At 38.0% G+C, this 14,938-nt stretch overlaps 1 protein-coding gene across 2 annotated transcripts in view; it reads right to left on the bottom strand.

Annotated features, from left to right (window-relative positions):
• Nucleotides 1-121: 121 nt before the first annotated feature.
• The window catches only part of CAP2 (cyclase associated actin cytoskeleton regulatory protein 2), a 162,082-nt gene continuing 147,265 nt past the window's right edge, over nucleotides 122-14,938 (bottom strand). For both annotated transcript variants that reach the window (XM_036740974.1, XM_036740973.1), the window contains exons 8-13: nucleotides 11,589-11,778; nucleotides 9,995-10,170; nucleotides 8,843-8,966; nucleotides 8,669-8,751; nucleotides 4,024-4,164; nucleotides 122-1,700 (exon numbers count right to left, since the gene is read on the bottom strand). In XM_036740974.1, coding sequence (XP_036596869.1) covers nucleotides 1,617-1,700; nucleotides 4,024-4,164; nucleotides 8,669-8,751; nucleotides 8,843-8,966; nucleotides 9,995-10,170; nucleotides 11,589-11,778 — 798 coding nt within the window. In that variant the 3' untranslated portion in view covers nucleotides 122-1,616. The remainder of the gene's footprint in view (nucleotides 1,701-4,023; nucleotides 4,165-8,668; nucleotides 8,752-8,842; nucleotides 8,967-9,994; nucleotides 10,171-11,588; nucleotides 11,779-14,938) is intronic.

Raw genomic sequence — 14,938 nt, 5'->3', positions numbered from 1 at the left:
AAAAATACTCCCATTCAACCAGACAGACTCACAGCTGTTTCTATCAAATCCAACTACATCAGGAAGGTGTTCAAGAAAAAGAGAAATTATGGAGGGGAAAAACTTTCAACATTCAGAATTATTCTCTGTATTTAAACAATTATAGTCTCATTTTATTTCAGAATACCCTTGAAAAATGATCTTACTATAAAGCCACAACATTATACATATAGACAAAACCTTGTTAGCAAAACCTTGTTACATGAGCACTGGTTGTTATAGTATTGTAGCGATATCTAAGATATTTAAAAAACTGGAAACAATATACCCTGAAGGCTGCAATATATGTATGTATATATGAATTCATATATATACATATATGTGGATTATCATTACTACTTCTGCAAGCATGTCACTAAGATTTCATCATCACAAAGTATTATTACATGTGATCCAAAAAGTAGGCAGATTTTTCAGTGTTATAAATTGAAAATACACAAATGCATACCAGGTCTATCTCAGTGCTGAAAAAAAAACATGGTCTACAAGTACTACAAAACTGAGTCAGGGGCCCAAACCAGAATCAATTCCTTAGGCTTTGATAGGTAATTAATAAAGAAGAAATCTATGGCTTGTTATGTGCATTTCAAAGGCTGGTTTGTAAGTTTTATAAGCAGAAAAGTAGTACAATATGCAAAACAAATTGAGTCAAAAGTCTATTTAGGTATGAAATGACCTTAAAGTGGAAGTCATTTACAAGGCATCTGATGCTTAATAGGTACCAAATTAAAAACAATTTTTTTTCTTGATCTCTAGAGCAAGAGTGTGAGGTATTATGTGTAAAATAAACTACCTTCCCCCACCAAATAATAAGACAGAAGGCACACAAATTAAAACTCTTCTGGTGATGGGGTAGAATTTTAAATAAATCAGTGTATTTTCTAGGAGAAAAAAACCCAGAATTTTACTTTCAATTTTCAGTAACTTAAGGAGGTCCCAGAAACTATAAATTGGCATCCAAAGGTGGGCTTTCCCTAAATATTTAATAAAAAGTGTGATAAAATACTGGCAGATACATTTCTACTGGCAAATATGTTTTTGCTGAAATGCATAATCTAGATGATAAAATTTAATGGATAAAGTTACAAAAAAAATCACACTTTCCTGGGCACATTTTCACTGCATTATACATGATTTGGCTAAAAGGTAAAAATCAGCATCGTACATTCTTCAAGACTGTTATTAATATTTTTCAATTAGTATTAAAATAAGAATGGAATGCAACAGAATATGATCGTACAATATATATCATGCAATATTCTGACTTATCAGTCATTATGCCATAGCCAATGATATGAGGGGAGTGTATGTTTTTCTTTAAGTCTTTTATGTTTACATGGCATTTTTTAGGATCAAAACTATAAATGAATGCAGATTGTGAGGCAGTTTCAAAGATTTCAGAATGCCTAATAAAGCGTGCTGGAAATATCTCTGTTCCTAGAGTACACAGCGATTGCTTGAAGGCCCAAACTACAGCAGTCTTGGTTGCTGCTACTTCTAGTCCTTTGATGCTGCTATTCTTTATTCAGATGACCTGTGGGTATTAAGGTCATGGGGTTCTGTGTGTCCAAAGGAGATTATCCCATAATTTCTGCAGGTTCAGTGACCAACTTGGATCCATCCCATGCTGTCTTGAACTGTTCAGGAACAGGAAATTCTTTCTGGTAGAGGGATAACAAGAATGCTGGCTAAATAAATGAAGGTTGTCTTATGCATGCAAACAGTTGGCAAACATGATGGTTAAAGAGTTTATATCTAAGGCAAGCCTTTTCAATACCACACTGGGACAAAATCTGTTTTTTCTGAGTCACATCATTAGTTATCTCTTATACGAATGTTCCTCATCTACCCTTTGGCCTGGGAATAAAATGTATTGAGGCAAACAAGGTAAATCAGTTTCCCACCTCCCTGTTGACACTCCTTTTTCCCCCTTCCACCCCAATCTGGGGTAAAGACACCAATACATTAAAAAAACAAACAAAACCAAACAGAATAGAAAATGGGAGGAAAGAAGTTTTGCTGTTTTTTTCCACAGACACCTCTTGGGCACTTCATCTAGGGGTTTCAATTAAGGGAAATAGACATCTGTCTTTGGCTCTGGAGCTCTGGCATCCCTCACTTATCATTTAGGAATCACTGATAATGTTGTAGGTGACCTGGAGCACGTGTGTCTTTCTAAAATAGATATTTTGGTGAATCATAAAACTATATTTAGCTGAAGGCAAGTAAGATTTCTTTTCATTTTTTCTTTTTTTTTTTTGAGTAGGGAAGGCAGGGCAATTGGTATTAAGTGACTTGCCCAAGGTCACACAGCTAGTAAGTGTGTCAAGTGTCTGAGCCCGGATTTGAACTCAGGTCCTCCTCATTCCAGGACCAGTGCTCTACTCACCACACCACCTAGCTGCCCCACAAGTCAGATTTCTAATCAGGCCCCTTCTTTTGAGTATGCATATACGCATATCTTTTTACAGCAAGTACTTGTTGAATGGCAGCATCACTTGCAGTAGAGCCAACAGAAAGTCTCTGAAGGGGCAACTCAAAGAAGCCACATCTTTAATATTCTAGAAGAGTAGTTGGACCAGATGGCTTCTGAGGTTCTGTCTGGCTCTTAATCAATGATCCTCAGCAAATTTTTGGTTCTTCTTGTTGAAGTCGGCACAGAAAATGAGGTTCAGTTTTTTCCATCAAGTCACACTTCTTTGTTACTGTGTGAATTACCAATATCCTCTAGGTGATCTCAGTTTTCCTTTGGAAGGAGTCATTGCTCTTTGAAACAACTGTCCCTAATAAATGAGAGATGTACCCAGTTCAAAGTACATGGGGCTGAGATGGAGGGGGGATAGAAAATAAGATGTGAAATCTCATGAGAAGTCTTAACCAACAGAAGAATGCACAGAATGCAAACTGGCTTGACAAGCAAGTCAATGTGAATTTTTCCACTTAGGTCAAATCACATTTTGCTTTTGTTTTTGAAAGCTGCAGCTCAAGTATGTGTAGGAAGGACACAGAAAGGAAGTGATGGTTTCTAAGGGGAATGTGAGACTCGGTATTGTTCTCTGACACTTGTAGGAGCAGTGCTGGCCATGCTTTTGTCCTCACTGGGAATTCCCTTATGCTTTAGGGAGACTGGTTGTGGCAGTAGTGACTAGACCAAGTAAATTAGCTTGTGTTCTGGCTCCTCATCAGCTGAAAAACTGACTAGCAGACCATGATTTACTGGAAGATTTTCTTCCACAGAATGTCATGCTAAGAACCCCAATTAATTTATCTTTTCCCATATAATAACAGTTCATATTTATATAATTCTTTAAGGTTTAAGGATAATATTTGTAAAACATTTTGCAAGCCATAAAGTGCCATTTTTTGGAGGGGGGAAGGCAGGGCAATTGGGGTTAAATGACTTGCCCAAGGTCACACAGCTAGTAATTGTGTTAAGTATTTGAGGTCATATTTGAACTCAGGTCCTCCTGACTCCAGGGCTGGTGCTCTACTCACTGCGCCATCTAGCTGCCCCAAAAGTGCCATTTTTATTATAATTTAGGCAATTTAGATACATATTTTGGACTTACTGTAGCCTATTACCAACTATGACTTGTGTGAAATAATGAATAAATGATATCAAATTGGAACAGTGTGGTCAAAGATGGAGATAGATGAGCCAAGTAGCAAGAATGAAGGGTCGGAGCTAGATAGCTTGAGTGTCTCACTGAAGCTCACATAGTGTTTAAAAATCTACGAGAGGGCCTCTAACATGTTGGGTAGACCCCACATGAAGAATTAATGGGAAGACATAGAAAAGTCACACAAGAAAAAAAAGTATGGATGAGTTGTGGTCAGTCCTACTGGAAGCAGTACCTACGTCAGAGACATGGTTGATTCATGGAAGTACTGGAATGTAAGCTCAGAGGTGAATAAATGTTTAAGCAAAAGTATGGATGTTAATCGTAGGGACTAAAGAAGGATCTTAGCAGTCTGTATACTCACGTAATCACCATCCTGTGGAATAAGTATGTTCATTTCAGATGACTTGGCACTCACAATTGCACAGTCTAAAGCTTCTTCACTGAGGTATATGTGGCAGCCTTCTGTCTTATTAATTGAAATTGTTGGCACTCTCCCCATAACCTGAATTTAAAACAAATGAATAAACCTGTAGTGCTATGGTAATACATATTACAAATGTGAACAAATTCCAACGTAAAATTCAACAGGCCTTAAGCAAACCTCATGAATATTTTGGCAAGGGCAAAAGGATATAGTTCGGTGGTGGGTTCCTGGGGTCAAAGGTAGGACTGCCATTTTGGGAAAAGGGGATTATAAGAAAGAATTTTCAAAACTTAGGATCCCCTTCCTTAAAATGGAGATGGAAGTCCTCATAATATGGAAGCCACTGTATTCAGAGGTGGCTTAACGCTTATCTCTTAGTAGGATTACAATGTTCACGAACAAATGAATACATAATGAATGTGTTTTCATAGATTTAAAAATTTTCCCCCATTTATCTTTGTCAAGTTTGAATGAACATAGATATTAAGTATTGTCATACTGCAAAATATTAATAGTAAATAAATGATCCTTGAACTTGATAGCTGACAGATTAATAATTTTCTGAACCTACCAAAAAATAAAGGAGAAGCAGGATGATTCTTGTTAGCAAAGTCTTATGTTAGATGAAGACATTTACACCATCCATCTGTCTTAGGAGGTTAATGTGACAATTACATGAGATAGTATACATTTAGGTACTTTGAAGGTAATGAAACTCTCTCTAAATGTTGGGCCTTATTTTCAGAAAGCTGGGTCAGGGAAGAAGGGCAGGAGTAAACCATTCATAGAACAGCCTCCAAAGTACACAGCAGGAGAATAGATGCTGTGTATTGTTTGCAAATATTCAAGTGCCACCAAAAAATTCTGCTTAGTTTTAAGTTTCTTTCAAATAGCCAGGTTTTAGAAATCTCTGAGGTGTTCTGTAGTAGAATCAAATGTTTTCTGTCCTACTATATTACAGCTCCATAATTTTCCTTCTTGAAATGGTAATTAAAGTGATAAGAACTTCTCCTCTTTCATCCTAAAAACAATGTTGAGTTGCCAATTGCTAAACTCATGTAGATGGCACTACTGATGTCAAGAATTCTCTTGGGGAAACTCAGTCCATATCTCAGTACAAAAAAAAGAAAGAAAAAGGCGAGGTTGTTTAGGGTCATAGAAATGGCGGGGCTTTCCATGATAAATAAAAAGGGAAATCCAGAACTGGAGAGCACTAACATTTCAGTAATTTTTGTCTTAATTTCTTTAGTTTAACAGCAGCAAAGAAGATCAACATGCACAACGCTAGCCAGAATTTTTCATATACCAAGACGATGGATGAAGAAATAAGAATGAGCACCAAACGAATAACTTATGGGGGCAACTTTCTGTTTCAACACCACTTTAAGTTTAATTTCACAATACAGTAGCAGTCTAATGTACCAAGTTTATAATTCTGACACTCTAAGATGGGCTCTCCCCCATGAATCCGGGCAGGCTGTACACAGTGAAAAACAGTTTTAGTTACAAAGAAGAAATCATTTTAGTTTTATCCCTCTTTTATATTCTGAGGTGTATCCAAGTTTATGATTATATCTCTTTGGTGTTATTAGTTCATGTTTACAAAGCATTGATTGCCTTTTTGATTGAGTCTTTAAGGTGATTAAACAAGCATAGGCATTTCAGCAAACAGAGATGTGTTTTAAAGCTTCCCCCCTTCAAGTGACACGTATACAGTAGGAATGGTTTTCCCATGCAGAAATTTAAAGAAAGAACTCATCATTACTGATGGACCAAACTCACATTAGCACAACCCTGTCTACCTCCTAGGGAGACAACACAGAAAAGTGGTAATTCTCTTACTGTTTCATTGATTTTTGTTTCTTTTTTGTTGGGACTGTGAGGGAGCCTAAAATAGATTTACTTATTCCTCTCACTATAGGGTATAATTTTTCTGTAATTGTTTCCATGGTTTTCTAAAATAATCATATGAAGCTGGGTGTGGTAGAGCATGCCTACAATCTTTGCTACTGGGGAGGCTGAGGCTGGTGGATCTCTTGAGCTCAGGAGCTCTGAACTGCAGTAGGAGCAAAAGATAAGACTATACTAAGTGTGTCTGGCACAAAGAAAGGCGTTCCCAGAAGGCCACTCGAATGCCTAAGGGGGAACGAACCAGCCCAGGTTGGAAACCGAGCACGTCAAAGCTGCCAATCAGCAGTCTGATCAGGCACTTGACTGACAGCTGCACTTCCAGCCATGGTACCACAGATTTCTCCCTTACCTACTGATGTTTGAGTGTGAGCCACAGCTGCCTGTTACTTTACTTTGGAAGCTCTTGAGATGGAGAAAATATATAAACTAACTACCAATATGTCACTTGGCTGAAAGATCACTTGAATACCATGTAAACCAGAAGAAGTTTGAGAGAGGCCAACTTTAGTTTAATGTTCAAGTCCACTCTTACGAACTCCATTCAGGGTAGAGAGTCCTGTTGAGAAATCTTGGTAATCTCCCAGTCTAAAAAATAGTGCCAGAGAATGGTGGAGGCCCTACAGAGATACAGTTAACCTCAAGGAGTCAGATTCCGGTAACCAGGAACACAGGAGCAATGGAGAGATAAAGAAGGGAACTTAAGAAGGGCTCATCCAACAGGTGCAGAAGACAGCTGGTGCCAGACAATGGGTCATATGGAAAGAATGTGGCTCAAGATTTATCTTAAGAGGAAGCTGAGGGTTGGGGAAGCTTGTCCAACCTGCCTTAGCCAGAAAGGGACTTCTATCTCTATGGGTGAAGGGGCTGATTCTGGAGTCTACCCCTTTTCTGAAACTCCAGTTGTGGAGGCCTCAAGGAAATTAAGTCTGACTCATTAGGGTCAGGTGAAGGCCAAATGGCACAGTGGACAGAGTGCTGGGCCTGGAGTCAGGAAGATCTGAGTTTAAATCCAGCTGCAGACACTTACTAACTGTGTGACCTTGGGCAAATCACTTAACCCTGTGTGCCTCAGTTTCCTCATCTATAAAATGAGTTGGAGAAGGAAATGGCAAACCACTCCAGTATCTTTACCAAGAGAACCCCCAATGGGATCATAAAGAGTAGGACATGACTGAAAATGACTGAACTCATTAAGGTCAATCTAGGCCAGGGGTGGGGAACCTGTGGCCTCAATGATATATGTGGCCTTCTAGGTCCTTGGGTGCGGCCTTTTGGCTGAGTCCAAGTTTTACAGAACAAATCTTTTTATTAAAGGGATTGGTTCTGTGAAGTTTGGATTCAGTCAAAGGGATGCACTTGAGGACCTAGAGGGCCACATGTGGCCTTGAGGCCATAGGTTCCCCACCTCTGATCCAGGTCATCTGTGGTTCCAGAATTGGGAATATAGGCCAATTGGGAGTGTAGAAGTGAAAGTTTTTAAAAATTAATTATGTTACTATAAAAGTACCAGGACTATCCATATGCTGTTCCTAGGGTAAAGGGAGAGTAAGTTGCACATATATATAGCAAGACAACATCCACTGATGGAATGTATCTAATGTGGGCTAGGTATGAATGAAGCTTTAACATGTGATGCAATATATTTATTTGTGACCTTTATGTGACCATATATTTATTTATGACCTTTATATTGGGTTAACTTCATGCAACTTTAATTTGGATGTGATGTACTATATATCTGCATAGGACTCTGCACCTAGTATAACTGATAATGCATATTAACATATATCATATCACATCATAATATGCATATTAAAGGACATTTTGTGCTATGTGCATGCAGTTAACCTTATGTATCTAGTGTGATTTACAGAGATTGCACTTTTTTTTAAACCGGGAGATGAGAAAGTAATTCAGGGTCAGACGATGACAACTCTATATTTTCTAGAATTCTGTGTAGCAGATCCAAGTCTGTCTGCCCAGGCCTCCTTTTCTCAGCAGTCTGGTGCCTAGGAATAGGAAACATTTCATCATGGGGGAAGAGATGAAAATCCTGAGAAGGGGAAGAAGGTGAAATCACTCAGGAGGACTTTGTAAGGAGAAAGAAAATAGATGCAGTGTCTGGAGAGTCCTGAGTTGCCAAAGGTGGAGAATATAACTGGAGTGGGGCTACAGATTGATTTCTGGTTTCAGGCAGACTGGTGGCTACAAAGATGTGAGGCAGTAGAAATGTACAGACTGGTAATGGCTGAAGTTGGGGCAGACTAAAAGTCAATAACTATAAGTGACAGGGCTTATGGCAGTGAAGGCCTTTCACTGTCTTCTCAATTTTTCAGGCAGAAAATAAATCACTTGGCTATGCTGGGGAAGAGAGAAGTGGAAATGCACTCATTTGGGAACTAGATGTTCCAATTAAAACCTACTTTTCCTTTCCTTTCTTCTTCTCTTCCCTCCCTCCTTCCTTCGTTCCTTCCCTTTCTCCCTATGGTTTACCTAGGTTTCTATTTGTACCATAATAACTGAATACCTCTACAGCTATGAAGTAGCAGGTGTCTTGACTCTAAATTCAGGGCACTTTCCTGCTGTCATTCACTGTGCCTCCTCTTAGGAAGTTACTATGGTATTATGCAAGGAGAGAATGTGTGCATTTCTGTTTTGTGCTGAAGCTTACCTGAATTTGAATATCCTTAGAATTGATTACTTCCACAATGCCCACAACATTATCAAACACAAGGCCAAACTTCTTGCAATTGTCTAGGAAAAAACAAACTCCATAAAATACATGGAATTGCTTTTGCATGAAATGAATTATCACAGTAACTCTAAAACCATAGGTCTACCCTACCAATTGTAATGGAATTTATTTTTCCTTTAATTTGCAGTGTTGATTTGTTACATTTGAAAATGTAAGCCACTTGCTTCAACTCGGTATCTGAAATCACAAGGTCATTGCTATTCTCTTGATATTCCTAAGAGCAAAACAGACACAAACATTACATGCATTAATATATAGATGAGCAAGTCCCATTGATTGTTGAAATGTATACAGAGTTTTGCATTTTTGTATTTCTTCTGTGTCTTTTCTCTTTCAGAAACTCTTCCATAGGGACGGAGATAGTTTTTAAATTTTCACCCTGTGGATGGGGAATGTTGCCATCATTGGTTGGTCATCTAGAGTTACCTTCTGGGGTTCTTCACCTCTCTGCAGAAGAATTGAGAGTATCCCCCATGCTGGCTTGAGTCTGATGAGCATACAAAGACATAGATCATGGGCTGGCTGTTTTCTTTGTACCCTCTTGCTGATGAGCTGGAGTGGGCAAAGAAGCTAATGGGTGAGCAGTAAATCCTGTGACACCTGCCCAGTTGGGTGGAAGTATGGATGTTAAACACAGCCTCTAAAGGTTAACTCATTTGGAAATGTGGTATAGGGAAAATCTCTAGGGAAGCCCATGGCCTTAGTAGAACCATCACCTCTCATCTATATTCATCTCATCCACTAAATATGTATAGTAAAGCAAAACAAATTTTCTCAAAAAATATGTCTTATCTGTACCCTGAAACCAACACCTAGCTCTCTTGGGAGGGAGATAGAATGTTTCATCATTGGTTCTCTAGAATCGTGGATGATCATTGCATTCATCAGGGTTCTTACAGCTTAAAAGTTGTTTGTTTTTTTCACAATGTTTTGTTATTCTACAAATTATTCTCCAGATTCTGTTAATTTCATTATCTGTTTGTAAAAGTCTTCAAAATTGTTCATTTTTGTAATATCGATATTATAATATAGATTCTGCAATTTCTTTATGGAGAAATCCTTGAAAGTTGTGGATGCTATAGAGGGATGTGATCACATTAAGCCTGCGTCAACGTAACAGGTAATAAGCATGGTAAGGGAGAACAAAACGTGTTGGATACAGTGATTGAAAATGGTTTGGTACCTTGTCTTCTTGGTCTCAATCTGTGTGGACTGGATAACTATTAATACAGCTATACTTACCACTCTCCATTTCTTTCCTTCCAGCTCTAACACGGGAGGATGGTTCTGCTGCAAAGGAGATTGGGGAGAGATGGGACTTGGAGTGTGGTTTTTAGTAGGAGAATGAGTCTGTCCTCCTTGAGCCCTCAGCTTGGGATTCTTATGTGTCTTCTGATCATCGGACACATGTCGGAGTCCTAGAAAAACAAACTCATCAACAGGTATCCTAATACTTTGTGTGAAGAGAAACTATCTTCCTCTACTTTGAAGGACTACAGGAAGCCATGATTTGAGCAGAAGTGACATAATTTTATAATGTTGCTCTAAACATATCTTAGGGCCACTTGCAAACTCCATGGGCCTGGGTAGCATTTAGTTATTGCTGATTTGTTTCATTCATGTCCAATGCTTCATGACCTCATTTCGGGTTTTCTTGGCAAGGGTATTGTAATCGTTTGCTACTTCCTTCTCCTGTTCATTTTACAGATGAGGAACTGAGGCAGAGTTAAGTGACTGCCCAGGGTCACATAATATACACTTACACATAGTAAGTGTATGAGGCCAGATTTGAACTCACGAAGATGAGTTTTCCTGATTCCAAGCCCAGTGCTCTGTCCATTGTGCCCCTTAGGTGCCCGTAGCGTCTAAAGGTCTACATAATAGCCTAACTGGTAACACCACCAATTGAAACACTTTTACCTTGGGTATCTAAAACTGATGGGTAGAATTTCATGTTTTCTAGGTACACATCACTGAATGAAATAGAAAACAATGGCATGGCTAATACTTGTATTTATATAAAGGTAAAACATCTCCCACCTTACTAATTTAGAGTGTGCCATTAAAAGTCTAACCAGAATAATAAATCCAACTTCATTTCACAGATGAGTAATCTGAAGTCTGGAGAGGTGAAGGGTTTTTCAAGAAGGGCCAGGACTAGAACATTTATCTGTTGACTAGTATGTTCTTTCCCCTATACACACTATTATCTGTGCAAAACAAAAATGTATTGTCATGTACTTTTCAGCATTTAGCAATTGTTACTGAAAATTGAACAGCATACATTAATCCCTTTAATGTACTTTTTGATCCAGCAAGACCAGCCTTCGTGCTGTTCTTCACACAGAATACTCCATCTCCCTCCTCTGTATCTTGGCACAATTTGTTCCTCATCCCTGGAATTCATTTCTTTCATTAACCATGCCTTACCTGAACATAGTGAGATGGGATTCATGTTCTAATTCTTCAACTATTGTGTGAGCTCCATGATAGCAATCAGACTACATTTATAAATCCCCCTGGTAATATTTAGCTGATGTCTGGATTGCAGAGGCAGAAGCCAAAGCACGAGAGGGTTATGTAATATGTTAATAACTGGCAAATTTTGAATTTGGAGTCCCTGAAGTCTGATCCTGACTCTACTGAATTACTTTACCTATAGGAGGAGAATATGTTTTTTCATCCTAATAGTATTTGCATGTGTGTATGGCATGAGAATAGAATGATTCACTTATTCCAACCAGGGATCAGACTAAGCACTGATGAACTGTTGGAAGACTTGTACACCTGGTGTTAATAGATAGGATTGACGATCTTATTGTTATTGCTCTCTAACCTTTAGTAATTGCCTCCCCCTGGTTAAGCTGAGCAAACAGAGCTGAGCGTGATGGTGAGGACTCTTCTTTTCTGCTTTCATTATCGAAGATTGGAGGTGGTCCTGGAGGTGGAGGAGGAGGAGGAGGTGGGGGGACACCCTGCCCACTGGAGAGAATAGACAGTGCTGATGAAGGGGATGCTATTGGACCCTGTAGAAAAGAAAGAAAAAAGAGGATTTAAAAACACTTTTTTGCTTTAAGATTTGTAATCTTAGGCAGCTAGATTTTTGCCAGGAAAGGACTCTCAAGAACTGTTGGCACTGGAAAGATTGCAGTTCATTAAGGAATTCTCAGGGATGTAAATTAAATCTGTGCAGAAGGTGTGTGAATGTGTGTGTGTAAGATGGGACCTGGGCTTTCAGTCTTAACTGATTGGCCCTATCCACAGATTCGTATTATAGTTAAGAGGCTAGTAAAACCATAAAGACTAGTGTGGGTTCACAGGCTTAGATTTGAAGGAAACTGGGCTTTGTCTAGTTTAGAATCATAATAAAATTATATACACACAAACATACACGCACACATATGTATATGTATGCATACATATACATAATATATATTATATATAGCCTAAGAGTGTGATATTTTTCAGGATATTGTTGCTTGTTATTATATTTGAGTGAGAATTGCTGAGGAAAATACATAATGGCTCTTAGATACTTTTGAAGCTTTTTGTAAGATTGAAGAAACCAATATTCCTTTTCTAGATCAATTTTTCCATATATGGATGTAAGATAATGTATTCCCATGCTAGGTGCTTCATAAAGGCCAAACAAGATTAAAGATGTAGATAATTGAAGAGTGTATGCCAGAATTGATTTTGTAATAGATCAGCTTAAAGAGCTGACCATTACTAAAACAAAAAAGAAACGTACTAGTTGAGTTCTTGCCTTCTTCCCATATTGCAACACAATTTTTCAACACTAAATTCCAAGGTATTAAAATAGAATAGTATGGTGAATTATGAGAGACGGCAATGGGTCCATATTTTCTATGTGTTTTATTTCTAAATAAATATGGCAAATGGTGTTTTAGATATTAGAGATCAGTGATGAAGATTTGGGAAAAGATTGAAAATCTTTGTATAAAAAATAATTCAGTAGGCAATGTAGTACCAAAATTTCTCTGAGGACATAAGAAACCTGCCAATTTTACATCTATTTCAAAAAGGCATTATAAGGGACAAGAATCAAAAGAACAAGACTTTAAAAAAAAATCTCACCAGAGTAAGAGGCCAAATAGTGTGCAGTGAAATAGCACACTAGTCATCAGAGATTAAAAACTTAATTTAATTAAAAAGAGACTGCCAGAAGGTTTAGAAAACTTTTGTTGGACAGGAATCCAGTTCAGTTTAAATGCTTGATATAAAAAAATACTTTGCATTAAAAAAAACACCTTCGACAAAAATCTAAACACCGCTGGATAAATCTACTGAATTATATTAACTCATAATTTATTCAGTAGCATGAAGAATCAAAATTGATATGTCTGAATGTGCAGTACCTAATTTCACTGGGGACAAACCCCACAGTTTCCACAATGTTTACTCAAATCCTATTTGCCCACAGGTTAGGCCACAAAATTATATTTTTTTGTGGCTTAATAGAGTCAGAATATTTTGGATTAACTCTTTATCTCTAGATTTATAAACCATGTGACCCTGGACAAGTCATTAAAATTTCTAAGCCTTGGCTTTTCCCTACATAAAATGAAGACACCACCTGTGTACCAACCTCATAGAGTTGTTGTGAGGCTCACGTGAAATAATGTATTTAAAGCAACTTGTAGACTTCAAAGCACTATGTATATATGTCAGCCATTTTTAGTATGTCAGTACTTTCAGGGATAGATAACCAAATAAGTGAAGGGGCTTTAGGCCTCTTCAGAAGTTTAGCAAAAAGCTGAAATTTGAAAAGAAATTTTTTTCTTGTTATTTGTTTCTGTTACTTCCATTCAGGAAAAGGATCGGAATGATACCCGAACCATTTTTGTGCAATATAGAACCATAGATCTGGACTCAAATGAAGCCTCAGAGGTCATCTATTCCAATTTTTAGCTAACATCTGACAGGTGGTTCATTCAGTCCATATCATTTTTGTACAGCTCTCTGATACAAGTGAGGACCAGATGCTTGAAAAGAAGAGGTAAAGAGGGAACTCTAATATAGTGCTAGAAAATAGATCCATTTTCTTCTGGGTTTTAAAATCTTCCTTTTATGATACCAGGAAAGAGTGTGAACATTTTATTTGAAGCATAAAGTGCTGATATTCCTTTTATTTATCTAACAAAGTGTCAGTGCTGTGCTCATGGATGCTTTCAACTCTGAAGTGTTTGTTACTTTTGTTCATGTACATTGTGACTCATAGAATAAGTAAAGCAACAGAAATTTGCTGCTAGAAACACTGCTACTTTATACTCTTATTTTGTGGAAAGGGGAGACGATACGGGCATCTGAAGTCACAGTGGTTCTATCACTCTCAGAATTCAGAGCTGCCCCCAAAGAGCCATTAGAGAACAGTGAAACCAACAAGCTGCATATTCAAATTCTTGTAACTATGATACATTTGGATGGCTGACCCAGGAATACTAAACAAAGAATTCACTACACCAAAGAAATAAATGTTGAAAACCAAAGCCAACAAAAATAAGGGAACCCAGAGGAAAAGTTGAAACTGTGTCTTTAACTTACCTTTGTATGCAGTATCAACACCATGGAAAACATAATACGATGTCCTTGTTTCCAAGGTTACTTTTGCAATTAACATTCAGGGATTCTAATGCATAAAGTACACTTGAAACTGAACTGATTAAGCATCCTCTTAACTGGATCATGTTAGGGTACACCCTAACACTGGGTTATCTTTTCCTTTCTGTCCCCTTCTCTCCTATTAGTGGTTGAGAGATGACATCACCAGACACTAAAGCTTTCTACATTATCATTAAGGTAGGAGGCTATTTAATGTCATTCCCATTAACTGGAATCATGGCAGCAGTCTGAGGACCCCCTCTATGGCCTGAGCTGTTCCGATTTTGCCACCCTGAAGCCTGCCTTGTAAGGGTATCTGACAGCAAGGCCTGCCTGACTCCACAATGTATCAAATGAAGGAATTCACCATTCACTAGAAAATGATGTCGAAGATACCATGTACACAGCTTACATTTAGAGATAAGAGATGACTGACTTTTCTTATTGTCTCCAGCCATTAGAAAGATCCAAAGACATAGTGAAGCACATTGATTTGTGCCACTCCTTAGCCTGGGACTTCAATTGTTTATGTAGAAGACTTCAGGGAGCCAGATGCAATAAAAT

Source organism: Trichosurus vulpecula, chromosome 1, assembly GCF_011100635.1.
Source record: "Trichosurus vulpecula isolate mTriVul1 chromosome 1, mTriVul1.pri, whole genome shotgun sequence".
Taxonomy (NCBI): domain Eukaryota; kingdom Metazoa; phylum Chordata; class Mammalia; order Diprotodontia; family Phalangeridae; genus Trichosurus; species Trichosurus vulpecula.
The sequence above is the reverse complement of the archived record's forward strand: the minus strand, read 5'-3'. Positions and strand labels throughout refer to the sequence as shown.